Raw genomic sequence first — 13,322 nt, 5'->3', positions numbered from 1 at the left:
AAATTAAAAAGAAAGAAAAAAAACGATCCCAGCAATAAACATTCAATTTTTCGCCAATATTGGTTAATAGAAAGGCAGCTCCAGAAAATGTGGAAATGATTTGCCTTGTCCACCCCACACCCTCACCAACAACCGGATCTGTGTAACTCTTGTTCCATCTATGCAGGTGTGGAAAAGAACCTAGCAATACCCCTCCACGCAAACTCTCTCCAGGACAGAGAATGAGTAGTTTTCCTTTCCATTGCTGTCCCGCTCCCATCTCTCCTTCATATATTGTGTATCTACCTGCTTAACTTGCTGTAGCCCATTATACAACTTTTACAGATATCTAATTGGTAGGCTAGAAAAAAAACTTTTGATAGTCCATCTACTTTCTTGGATGCATGTCCTATGGTATGCTCTAAATAGTGATGCACTTGGAGCTATCTATAAAAGTCTTGGTTCTCTAGCCCATGATTTTCTTTAAGCATCTGAAAACTCTGAAGGTTCCCCTTGTTCATAAATGTCCAATAGGATGTTTAGCCTTTAGTCGTCTATCTTTTAAACCTGTTGTCAGTTTTGTTGGGAACAAATTCAATATCATAGGCAAATCTATTCAAAACCATAAAAAGATACTTCCACTTAACCGAGTTGAATGCCTTTTCAGCATCTAATCCTACTAATAAAGCTTCAACATTATTTTTAGTTATATAGCTCATAATATGTAAAGAGCACCTAATATTATCTTGAGTTTGTCTTTGCCTAACAAATCCTGTCTGATCTAGATGAATACTCTCTGGGATCATTTCATCCAACCTTCTAGCCCGAACTGATGTAAATAGTTTGTAATCTAACATTTCCACATTCAGTTTTATCTCTACCTTCATTTGGCATAAGTGAAATAATTGCTTCCTTCCATGAAGGAGGAACCACACCACCTTTAAACATCCAGTTGAAGGTGTCAAGTAGCATGGGGGTCAAGGATTCTCTAAGGGTTTTGTAACATTCGGAGATAAAGCCATCAGGCCCTGGAGACTTGTTTACCTTCAACTTCGTAATAGCAATGTTCAATTCCTCAACAGTTATTTCAGTTAACAGTCTCTTATTGTTTTCTGCAGAAACTGTGGGTAGATCCAAGGTGTCAAGAACCCCTATCCCCTGAGATCCCTATCTCCTGAGAATCATCATCTATTTGCTTCTGGGAGTAAAGATTTTTGTAAAATATCTTAATATTTTTAAGAATTTTATCCAAGCCATTTTCTATTTTTCTGGTAATAGGATTGCGAATCTTGTAGATCGATTTATCTGCCTGTTGTTTACGTAATCTATTAGCAAAGAGTTTGATAGATTTGCCTCCCACTTCATAATATTTCTGCTTGGTAAATATAAACTTTTTCTGTATTTCTTGCATGTACAAATCATTCATTTCTTCCTGCGTCTTTTTAATCTCTTTTTTCACATCAGAGTCCAAATTTCTCATATGTTGTCTTTGTAACTTCTCTAAATGTTGCTGTAATGTATTGAGTCTCTCCTGCCTAATCTTTCTGAGTAATGAAGTGTTCGCAATAATTTTACCCCGCATCACAGCTTTACATGCATCCCAGAGCACAGGTGGTGAGACCTCCCCATTATCATTATTTTCCAAGTACATGTTAATTTCTGTCTTCAACTGTTCTTTAAGCCCATTTAAAATGCTAGAGTTTAATCTCCAAAGCGTAACCCTTGCTTTGTTATTCAAGTTGAAAGTCATATAGACAGGGCTATGATCTGAGATATCTATTGTTCCTATCTCACAGGACTTGACCCTATTTCTGTCTTTACCAAAAAATAAAAAAATCGTCAATTCTGGAATAAACCAAGTGAGGGGAAGAAAAATGGATATAGGTACGACTAGACGGATTAAGATATCTCCACACATCCATGACCCCCAGCTCCTTCATAATCCCATTACTTTTCTTTCGTACAGGCCTGGGTTGAGTTAAACCACTCCCAGAAGAATCCAATCTAGGATTCAGACTAATATTAAAATCTCCTCCACAAATTCCCTGTGAATTTGTAGTCATTAAATCAAATATATGTTTATAAAAAGACCAATCTGCTCCTGGAGGAACATATACATTGAGGAGAATAACAAAGGAGCTGTCTATATTTCCTATAATCATAACGTATCTACCCTCCTTGTCTATGATAGTAGATATAGTATATGAAAAGGAAATGAAATGTTTTTGCTGTTGATGACATGTGCAAGGTATTACGGATTTCCCCTCAGACACACTGTTTAGAGACAGTAATATATGGTAATATATTATAGGATCATATATGATACAGTATAACATAAACAAACAGCCCCCCGACATCAATAATTTCACCACACATATTTTAGGTATGTTTGCTGCAAAACAACCTACCTCCACTGTTCTCCAGAATGACTGTGCAGAAACACATTAGCCTATAAAATGAACAGACATGAATCGCTGACCTTTTAAAGTGAAAGTGAAAGTTACGCTTTCACTTTAAAAGGTCAGCGATTCATGTCTGTTCATTTTATAGGCTAATACACATCTTGAATCTGATGTCAGTTTGCTTAAGGATGTAAATGATTTAATATTAATTTGTCTTGATGACTTGTCATAATGTTAGTGATCCAGGATTTTTGAACAGCCAGATAAACTATGTTCCGCTAAAGTAGGAACTTTTATTATATTACTGCATTTTTTCTCCAAAATCATTACAGTAGACGTTGTAACTCAGAACATTTATTATATATTTTGAATGCTGAATTTGATGGTCATTACACACACAGTACATTCATTCTATAATTATAATATTTTTTGAATATTAGAAATATTGTATCCAAATGCATTCATTTAAATTCCCCAGTTTTATTATAAACTTTATACTGTAAAATATGCTAATTGTAACTCTAACTTCTTTGCTGCTAATGTGGAAAAAAGTGTGATGGTTCAATGCTGTTACTTTATTTATTTAGGGTTGGGAAGGGTTGCGAAAGAAATAGAACACAATGTGTCATACCGTTATAGGTGAAAAAAAACCGTTTTCACTCTACAACTGTACATTATTGTTTGTTAAATAACACCACATTTTATCTGTATATTATTAGGCTTATATTATGTGTGGCATCTGTTGTACAAGTGAAAGTGTTACTATAGAAACAATAGAATATTAAAACAAGCAGCCCAGTGATAGAACTGATGAATAATCAGTGCTGTGGTGTAATGTGTAATAATCACTTGCGTTTGTAAGTGTGTGGTGTTTCAGTATGAAAAGATAGTACTCTCATAGTGTTTGCTTTGCCATTCAGTTGATTAAGTACCATTAAAGATATATAAAGTTGTACTGTTGGAGAATGATACTTTTATCATCATGACTGCAAATTTATGGAACATACAAAAGTAACACTTTTACGAATAGTTTTTCACAATTTCTTTTTATTTCAAGCTTATTCAATATCCAGTCAACACCAAAATATATTTCATAGGCAAGAGATGGACTGGGAGACATAGTTTAGAAACACAGAATTCATATAAGCATTATTTTACCTCACAATAGACAAATCAAGGTGTTTATGGGTATCTAATGAGATGCTGAGTGACTAATCACAAGAGAGAAATCATGTAATGGCATACAGGGCTGAGCTGGTAGCATTCCCTAATTTATAGAGCTTTAGTGCAAGGCAAGGATAAAAAGTCTGACAATGACAGTCTAATACTATGATTACTCATTATCTACTTTATATAATGCTGCATTCTATCTGTAGATTATTTAGCAGTGCAAAGGAAGAATACAGTTAATTGTAATAAAAAATGGGTTAAGTATCATGCTGGTCTTTCGGAAAATTTAACATGTTAAACAATTCTGCATATATTTTATTGTCTTTCTCCATCTGTCTGTCCTTTTTCTCAATCTCTTCTTGCATCTTCATATTAGAATTCAAAATATCTCTCCAAATTCCAGAGAGAAAAGTCTTCATTTCGTTTCTCTCTTTCTCCATGTTCTCCTCTTCATGCATTTTCTGAATCTCCATCTCCCTATTTTCCCTGTTTTCTTTCTCAAATTTTGGCATTTTTGGACTTTGTTCCATCTCCTCTTCCTGCTCTGGCTCATGTTTTCTCTTTGTTGTTTTTTCTGTGTTTCTCATCTTTTCAGTAGCTGGATGATCTTGTTTCTCTAGTTCACTGCTGATCTTTTTCTCAATCCCACCAACTGAAGCTAGTGTCTTCAGATAAACTTCACTGCTGTAGTTCTCTCTGTTTCCACCTACCATCTTCTCTATTTTCTCCAGCAGTTCTGAGACCTGAGAACCATCTTCACTCTGCTCAATATTGAGAAAGTGATACCTGTTCCCACACTTCTCAAGTGACTGGACCTTGTTTTTTTCAAATTGATTGAAAGTATTCTTCACAGATTCATTAGTAACACTGAATATAATCATGGTGTGTTTCAAGCACCTGTCTCCAAAGATCTCTTCCATCTTTGTGAAAGTCACTTTTAATTCTTCTTCTGTATTAACTTTGATGTCTTCTGAAAGCGGTAAAGGTATTATTAGGAGGAAGGCATGAGGTCCAGGCTTAGACAGCTTGATCGCTTCTTCCACATCCTTTCTTAGTTTCTCCAGTGGGAGTCCAGCTGAAAATAAGTCAGGAGTCTCCACAACAGTCACCTTTCTCCCAGCTACCTCCCCCTCTGTGTTCTTACTCTCCTTGCTGGCAGTGGATTCAGCTGAAGATGCAGCAGCCTTCTCCTCTTTCCCTATGATGATGTTTTTTACTGAACTTTTCCCAGAATCGTTTCTTCCTAATACCAAAATCCTCAGTACAGAATCTGGAAAATATAGAGTTTTTAAAGATCTCATACAAAATGGTTAATATAACGGTTTTTCTCATCAGAGAAAAAAACATTGTCTTTTTCTTTTCCTAGTGATGCATAAAGAGTTAAGAATTAATGGGAAATAAATATCAAATGCAATTGAATCTTTAAAATGGAATTAATCATTTAGGGATGTGTTTGCATGCATTTTTACAAAAATGCCAGTGAGAATTATTATAAACGAATAATGAACAAACACATTTCTACATTTTATTTTGTTTCACTTAAGAAGTGCATTTAGATGGTGCAGTGATTACATAAATCCTGGGCTGTATAGCAGAGTTTAAAAGAGTTTTCTTGAATTTTAATTTACACTGTATTTTGTGTCTGGTTTAATCAAGTTTATTTAGTGTTACTTGATTATTTGTTATTCTACTGTGTTTTCTTTTTCCTTAATAATTTTTTTTTTCTTGTGTTGCAACATTAAAATATTGACCAGACCAAATAAATTGTTATCTCACATTATACATCTCACAATAAAACACAGCTTTTTAAGAAACTGCATGCATCATTGAAAAGAGTTGAAAATAATTTATTTTAAAAAGCAAAAAATCTTTAGGTCATAGATTTAAAAGCAGTGTAAGTCTCTGTGGTTTAGGGGGCTTCAAAATTGTTGCAAACATTGACCTCTTAAACCACAAAATTACATTCATGGACATCACTATATTGAAATTAATTCCAGCACAGATTTATGATATAAACTACAGAAATATGAATATGACCTATCTATCCCTAACATTCCAGGCCAATGTTATTGACATTATAGGCCAACCTTTTATTGTGGCAGTGAATTTTGGATTAATCCTGTTTAATTCACCTGATCAAATAGTCCAAGTGAAAGAATTCAGTATTTTAATAATGCTGGACTGCACTGCATGAAATAATGAAAAAAAAAAAAAATCATGGACCTCTTCTTCATGAAACATAGGGAGTTCCTAGAAACCACTGCTTACCTTTCTCCTTTGTCTCTGTTTCTTGTTCCTTTTCTGGCCCTTTTTCACGCTGGCTTTGGTCCTACAAATAAAGACAGGTTGTTATCTAAAAGATAAATTCAGATTTAAGGCACAGATCCAAGAAAAGTCTTTTGTATTGTGCTAATGCAAATGCACCTTATACTGTGATTATTGGTACCATTGTCAATCAAGTACAGAATTTTACATCGCTGCCAAAATGACTTGTTCACCAATCACTTAGTATTTATGCATGTTTTCAAAATGATCATTAGTATCTTTAACCTTTCTCCCCTTTAGTCCCAACTGTGCCAATACATTGCTTCAAAAACAAAACAGAGTTTTAAGCTGTTTTTTTACTTTTTAATTAAATGATAATGCTACCAAACTACATGTGATGATACTAAAACCAAAAAGTGTGGCTGCACATGGAAAACAATGAACAGTAAAAAGAAGAATGAACGACATGTTTTGCCCCTATTATTAATTCATACTATGAATAATAACAATAATTTACCTCCACACATTCCATACTTCCTACACATGCTTAGATAGATTACTTTAGTGCTTTTGCAGTTGCATTATTTTTTCAATATGTTGTATAATTACAATATTAAAGTCAAAGAGTTTTACCTCCCTGACAGTACTTGAAAAACAGACAGAAGAATTAATCCAACTTGTTAAAGAAGGTACACTAGGAAACCAGGCCCAAGTTGAATCCTAAAAGAAAAGTAAACATATCCGTAATACTCATTTTGCAGTAACTTCACTCTTCCTGCTCTAAATGATCCCACTGAGATTTCATTGCTTTTGTAGCTGAACACACAAAATTAATTGTGTGCATGTTCAGTGTGGAGGTTTCAATGTTTCTCATGTTCTCCCTACACTAAACTGTATATTCATGCATCCCAACTTGACAATGTTTGCTTGACAAAGTTCAAAATCAAATGGGCACCATGTTGAAAAATGTAACTACAAATAAATAAAGAAGTGCGATACAAAATCAAAAAGATACATATAGTGCACCTACTCTTTATGGTGTTGGTACCTTTCTTAGGAATATAAAAAAATAAACCTAAAAAATATTTCATTTAATGGATAAATTGTTAGAGGCATAAAATAAATAATGATCAAAATAGTTATTTTACCTCCGGGGGTTTTATAATTCTTGTAATTCTTTCCAGTGATTCAGTATTTTTAGGACAATGTAGTAATCCCAGATCTTCATGGAACAGACAGTCTACTGTGACTGAATTCTTTCTTTTTACAGCTCTGTTGCTGTCTGGTACAACCCAATCTGTTTGAAATGTGTGATGGAGCACCACTAGAACAGCAGGTTTGGTGCCTAAAAAAGAGATATGAGACACAGAATATGAAATACATTACATATTATATTCAGTGAAGTGATTTAGTGCTTAGGGCTACTCAGAAAGCATTGATGTTTATAGAAAACAAGTTTATTTTAATGCACTAATTCTAATAAATTCGTGTTTCTAAATGAATAACTAATGTAGGATGTAATTATTTACTTGGTGAGAGAGTTTCTAATAACAAAATAGTCTTTCCTTTTTTCTTTTTTTTCTTTTTTTTTTTTTTTTTACAAATTTCAGTGAAATAGCATATCAGGGCATCCTGTTAAAATAATCAGTTATGGGAGAGTAACAGTAACTCTGCTTTTTGTCATGCTGCATTACATCACCGTGTCATTGATTATTTTACTTATGCCTTACATATTTTAATACCTGCAATATCCTGAAGCTTTTTCAATGCTGCTTCAACGTCGGTTCCAGCTCGTGAAGCAATGGGACAAAAAACCAGAATATAATCGCTCTCATTCACTTTTTCCACCACCTGCAGATCTGGTTTTTGTGTTTGAAGAATTTCAATGACTTTCTCATGAGCTTTTAATGTATTTCCAGTGACAAGAACAAAAACCTTATTTCCTGAAAACATGTCTGTTATCTTTTCTGTAAACAAAAATAGGAATTAGCCATTAATAATAATTATTAACATATTATAGAAAATAGGAAAGGCTGGGGAAGATTGTATCATTTTTTCCAGTTAATTTTGTTTTAACATGCTCACAATTTATAGACGTTCATAAAGGATCTATGTAATATATGTGTGTGTGTTATCCTTTTCATTTATTACCTGCTTCTACATCTTTCATCTCAGCTGAACTGTCAGTGGATGTACTGGGAGTGGATGTACTGGGAGTGGATGTACTGGGAGTGGATGAGTCAACTGGCAAATAAAATAATCTTCATTAAGGTACATCCTACATTGTTTTTCTTTAAATGTATGTGTGGTGGCCTGAGAAAACCCATCACATAATGAAATTCTGACTTTACAACACTACATGTAGCCAAAAGAATGTGGACACCTGATCATCACACCCATATGTGATCGCTGAACATCTCATCCTAAAGTCATCAGAAAATCATGACGGGCCCTGATATCGGATGAGAAGGTTATGCTAAACATATCCCATCACAAAGTCCTGTGCTGCTATAACACCCTCCACTTGTATGGGGTGGCTTTCCACCAGATTTGGGATTAGGCTTAGGGAAATTTCCATTTAGCCAAATGAAAATCAGTAAGGTCCCTGATGTTGGATGAGAAGGTACATCAGCAATGAATACAATGAATCCACTTCATTACAAAGCTGTGAAAAAGGCCCACATATGGGTGTTATGGTCGATCATTATACCTTTTTCTACCATTCCTGAATGGAAAGATATTTCTTTCAATATGTTTTTGTACTGCTCATCCTACACAGAGGGCCATGAAGCTATCCCAGGGGATTTGGGGAACAACAAAGAGAGAACCCATCGCAGGGCACAATCACACACACACACAGACACAATTTTGAGATGCCAATCAGCCTACAATGCAGGCAAACTGGAATACCCAGAGGAAACCACCAATTCATAAAGGAGAACATGCAAAACCCATCCACTCAGGGTGGAGGCAGGAATCAAACCCCCAAATCCCAAAGGTCAAACCAAACATATATATATATATATAATTTATTACCTTCATCTGCATATATCATTTCAAATGGTTCAGTGTGTGGGCCACCTGAAAAAAAAAAAATCTCTGATGTTATGTCTGATCTGTATGTACTGTATATAACTCTGGAAAAAAATAAGAGACCACTGCAAAATCAGTTTCTTATTTTTTTTTCTTCCAGGTTCATGTATTGGTGAGATGAACAGTTTTGTTTCATTTTTTGTGACAATATTTCTCCTAAATTCAAAATATAACTATTGTTATTGAGAGTGTATATTTAAAGGAAATGACAACACATCAAAATAACCCAAGATCATGCAGTATTAATAACTCAAATAAAACAAAATGCAAATAATCTGTAAACAAATTGTGTTAATGCTTTGGCTAAATAACATTAAGAAATCAGTATTTGGTGGAATAACCCCGATTTGCATGCGTTTTGGCTCCATGATCTCCACCAGTTTCTCACACTGCTGTTGAGTAATTTTATACCACTCTTTTTGCAAAAAAGCAAACAGCTCAGCTTTACTTGATGGTTTGTGACCATCCATCTTCCTCTTGATGACATTCCAGAGGTTTTCAATAGGGTTCAAATCTGGAGATTGGGCAGTGGGCTCTTATTATTTTTCCAGAGCTGTATATTCTAAGGCTTCACTTTCAGTTTATTATGTCAGTATCTATGTAATGGTATATGTGTGTGTTTATTATCCTTTTTATGTATTACCTGCTTCTACATCTTCCATATCAACTGTACTGGCAGTGGATGTGCCATCTGGAAAATAAATAAATCTTTATTAAGATACATCCTACATTGCTTTTCTGTAAATGTATGTGTGGTGGCCTGAGAAAACCCATCACATAATGAAATTCTGACTTTACAACACTACATGTAGCCAAAAGAATGTGGACACCTGATCATCACACCCATATGTGATCGCTGAACATCTCATCCTAAAGTCATCAGAAAATCATGACGGGCCCTGATATCGGATGAGAAGGTTCATAGTCGGCAATCCATTTCATTACAAAGGTGTGAAAAAGGCCCACTTATTGGTGTGATGGTCAAGTCTATCATTTTACCTTTTTCTACCATTCCTGAATGGAAAGGTGTTTCTTTCAATACGTTTTGTGTACTGCTCATCACATATGTATATATAATTTACCTGATTCTACATCTTTCATCTCAGTTGCACTGACAGTGGAAATAAAATAATCTTTATTAAGATACATCCTACATAACATTGTAGGCATAACATTATGACCACCTGGTCTGTAATGTATCTATCTATCTATCTATCTATCTATCTATCTATCTATCTATCTATCTATCTATCTATATATATATATATATATATATATATATATATCTATATATATATATATATATACATATCTATATATATAGATATATATATATATATGTATATATATATATATATATATATATATATATATATATATATATGTGTGTGTGTGTGTGTGTGTGTGTGTGTGTGTGTGTGTGTATGAAAACTATGTCTATCTTCATTAAACATACTATACAAATACAAGTTGTAACTTCTTTCACCATATTCTTTCTACAAACTAGTTAATAATGTTAAATGTTTAGTTCTGACTTGGTCTGTCTATTTTACTGTTCCTGTAACTGATCAACTGATATTTGTAAATTATTTTGGATTGTAAACATTCGCTCACATTTGTACAGCAACAGGTCTATTTTCATGGTTCAATCTAATAATCTTTTTATTTAATATTTTTTTTCTAACATACATTTACAAGTACAGACAACAGTATATAAAAACGGCATAAAATAATAAAAGAAGAAATTAGTTTTGAACACATACCAGAGGTTATTGGTTCTTCTTGAACACCACCACTCCAGTTCATGTCATTTTGATTATCAGACGCTGATGTGGCCTGATTCACTTCTCCACTGATTAGCTTCATGTTATCTGGTTGCTAGAAAAATGTGAATATAAATAAACATGAATACTGTATATACAGAAACCCTCATCTTATATTGTTTGATCATGCTATACCTTTCAGACCTATTTTGCAGAGGACATGTTATTCAATCGAGTATGACAAAGCCTTCGTTTTCATACTGCCTCACCTTTTTCGATTTCGATGTCGATACCTTTTTGTAGATTAAAATAAATCAGGTCCCTCGGTGTCGAATTCAGCTTTTGTTCAGTTTTGCAGCTTTGCACTGTTTACTGAAGACCGGAAACCGACAAAAACAGTAAGACAAAAACAGAAAGCTTCGAAAAGACAAAGTGACACGGCCATAATCATGTGCAAATACTTACATACAGCACCGTCACATCACAAACACATGTTTATTTATTTCATTAAAACTTTAAAACCTCTTTAATAACCTCACTAACCTCGACTGTCCTCTTCAGATTCCGCTCGAGTCTGCTGGAATCAGACTAACTCTGCAAAAACACCTTCAACCTTTCACTTTCATTTTGAATATCTCCAGCGTTTAACCCTCTCTCCACCAGGACTCACTGAAAGCTGTTTATCTGGTTTGGCTAACACACACTTTTCTTTGTTTCTTTGTGATGTCTTGTCTTTCATTTCAATAAATATCGTCGTCCTGACTGGCTGTATTATACTGTCTCCTTTTCAATATACGTCTAAAACCTCTAACATTGACTGACTTACTAAAAATCGACAAGTAAACAAAAATAATTAGTGGAATCGAACATAAACGATTACCTAAAAAAACGAAAACCTAAAACATGGTTCAAATGTTTCATTTAAGATGTAAATAAAACACAAAACTTCTGAGTGTACATTTTTTTTTTACTCTAACTGTAGCAGTTATTTGCCACATACTGGATGTAATCTCCTAAAGGTCAACGAAGGCATTAGACATATTGTGTACAGTAAGTGACATCATTCTTGTATGGTATTTTAACTGACCTTCTCACATCTTCAATAGATAGATAGATAGATAGATAGATAGATAGATAGATAGATAGATAGATAGATAGATAGATAGATAGATAGATAGATAGATAGATAGATAGATAGATAGATAGATAGATAGATAGATAGATAGATAGATCATTTGTACATCGAATGTAAGTTAATGTTTGCAAACCAATAACAGAAACAGAAAAACAGAAAAACCAGAAAGTCTCCTGGAACAGAGTCTAAGCAACCCTCCAAGTATACTTGTGAATGCATTTCTTTCAGGAAAAGTGAAAGTAAATAAGAACTTAGTTCTGTTGTTGTTGTTCTTTTGGTACAAACTGTTCTAAATTCTCTTAAGGTGAAATTGCCGTGGTGAATATTTTTAGGTGTTACCTAAGTACAGGTTGAACATTGTAGCGAGTAGTGTTAAAAATATAGGCAAAGAAATGTTTTTAATGGAATTATATCTGTGAGTTTTTTTCTTTTTGTTGCAAAAATGTTGCTTAGCCTATATGTGCTATATCACACTTTTGAGTAAGTAGTAGTTCAAGAATAGAGGACGAAACAGCACAGCTTGAATGCATTGCTTGTGTTTGTTTCTGTGGGTTTCCCTGGGCTTGTTCTGACAGTCATAATGGGTGCCTGCATGTGCAATACAGTTTATAAATAAAACACACATCATTCTGTCTACTGCTATTATCAATGGGAATGGGGAAGTTTATTGTTTCTGCATACGGTTAAATAGTCTTTATTTGTCACATATACATTACTGCACAGTGAAATTCTTTTTTTCACATATCTCATCCTTGGAGGCTGGTCAGAGCACAGGGTCAGCCATGATACAGCACCCCTGGAGCAGAGAGGGTTAAGGGCCTTGCTCAAGAGCCCAACAGTGGCAACTTGGCAGTGCTGGGGCATGAACCACCGCTTTTCCGGTCAACGGCCCAGAGCCTTAACCACTCGAGCCATCACCACCCACTTCCAGACATATAAATACATATAGTGGCATTGCATTACTAACTAGGCTGTCATAAAAATAAATAAATAAAAGTAACTTTTTCTTTTGTAGATTACCACTTTGGGGAAAAAGTGTTGAATGCCCAGAAGATTAATGAAGATAAACGTCCAATCAAATCAATAAACATATTGTTCATTTATACTGGCTGATAGATGAAATAAATATCTTAAACATTCCAAATATAACAGTAAACATGATGTACACTTTTTTGTGATCTTCCAGAGACGTCGTGTCTACATGATGACACTGTCGTTCTGGAATAAGCAAACAACAGGGTTCACACACACACACACACACACAGCAGCCATAGAATCAGAATTAGGATGTTTTTAGAACAGATGAACGGACAGTACATGAGAAAGTACATTACAGCACACATACAGGACTTCTGGCTCAATGTGCTAGAAACTGCACTGACCAGAGTGAGATCTGACAAGTGCATTATATTTCACAGAGGACTCTAGATATCACACTACATTGATGAACACAGAATTCATATAGTTGCACTTTCATCAAATTCCTTAAAAGCTCAAAATCTCGTAACACAAACT

At 34.4% G+C, this 13,322-nt stretch overlaps 1 protein-coding gene across 2 annotated transcripts; it reads right to left on the bottom strand.

Annotated features, from left to right (window-relative positions):
• Window positions 1-3,408: 3,408 nt before the first annotated feature.
• Window positions 3,409-11,292, bottom strand: LOC131348265 (uncharacterized). Of its 2 annotated transcripts, XM_058383061.1 has the most exons (11): window positions 11,216-11,292; window positions 10,942-11,044; window positions 10,673-10,787; window positions 9,553-9,600; window positions 8,853-8,897; window positions 7,968-8,060; window positions 7,559-7,783; window positions 6,965-7,161; window positions 6,450-6,536; window positions 5,820-5,880; window positions 3,409-4,821 (listed from the first exon to the last, which is right to left on the bottom strand). In XM_058383061.1, exons 3-11 carry the CDS (start codon window positions 10,773-10,775, stop codon window positions 3,809-3,811), a joined length of 1,872 nt encoding a protein of 623 aa, XP_058239044.1. In that variant the 5' UTR covers window positions 10,776-10,787; window positions 10,942-11,044; window positions 11,216-11,292; the 3' UTR covers window positions 3,409-3,808. The 2 variants fall into 2 exon arrangements, with proteins under 2 accessions (XP_058239044.1, XP_058239045.1); XM_058383062.1 differs by lacking the exon at window positions 6,450-6,536.
• Window positions 11,293-13,322: the final 2,030 nt, after the last annotated feature.

Source organism: Hemibagrus wyckioides, linkage group LG28, assembly GCF_019097595.1.
Source record: "Hemibagrus wyckioides isolate EC202008001 linkage group LG28, SWU_Hwy_1.0, whole genome shotgun sequence".
Classification (NCBI taxonomy): domain Eukaryota; kingdom Metazoa; phylum Chordata; class Actinopteri; order Siluriformes; family Bagridae; genus Hemibagrus; species Hemibagrus wyckioides.
This window is presented reverse-complemented; position numbering and strand designations above follow the sequence as displayed.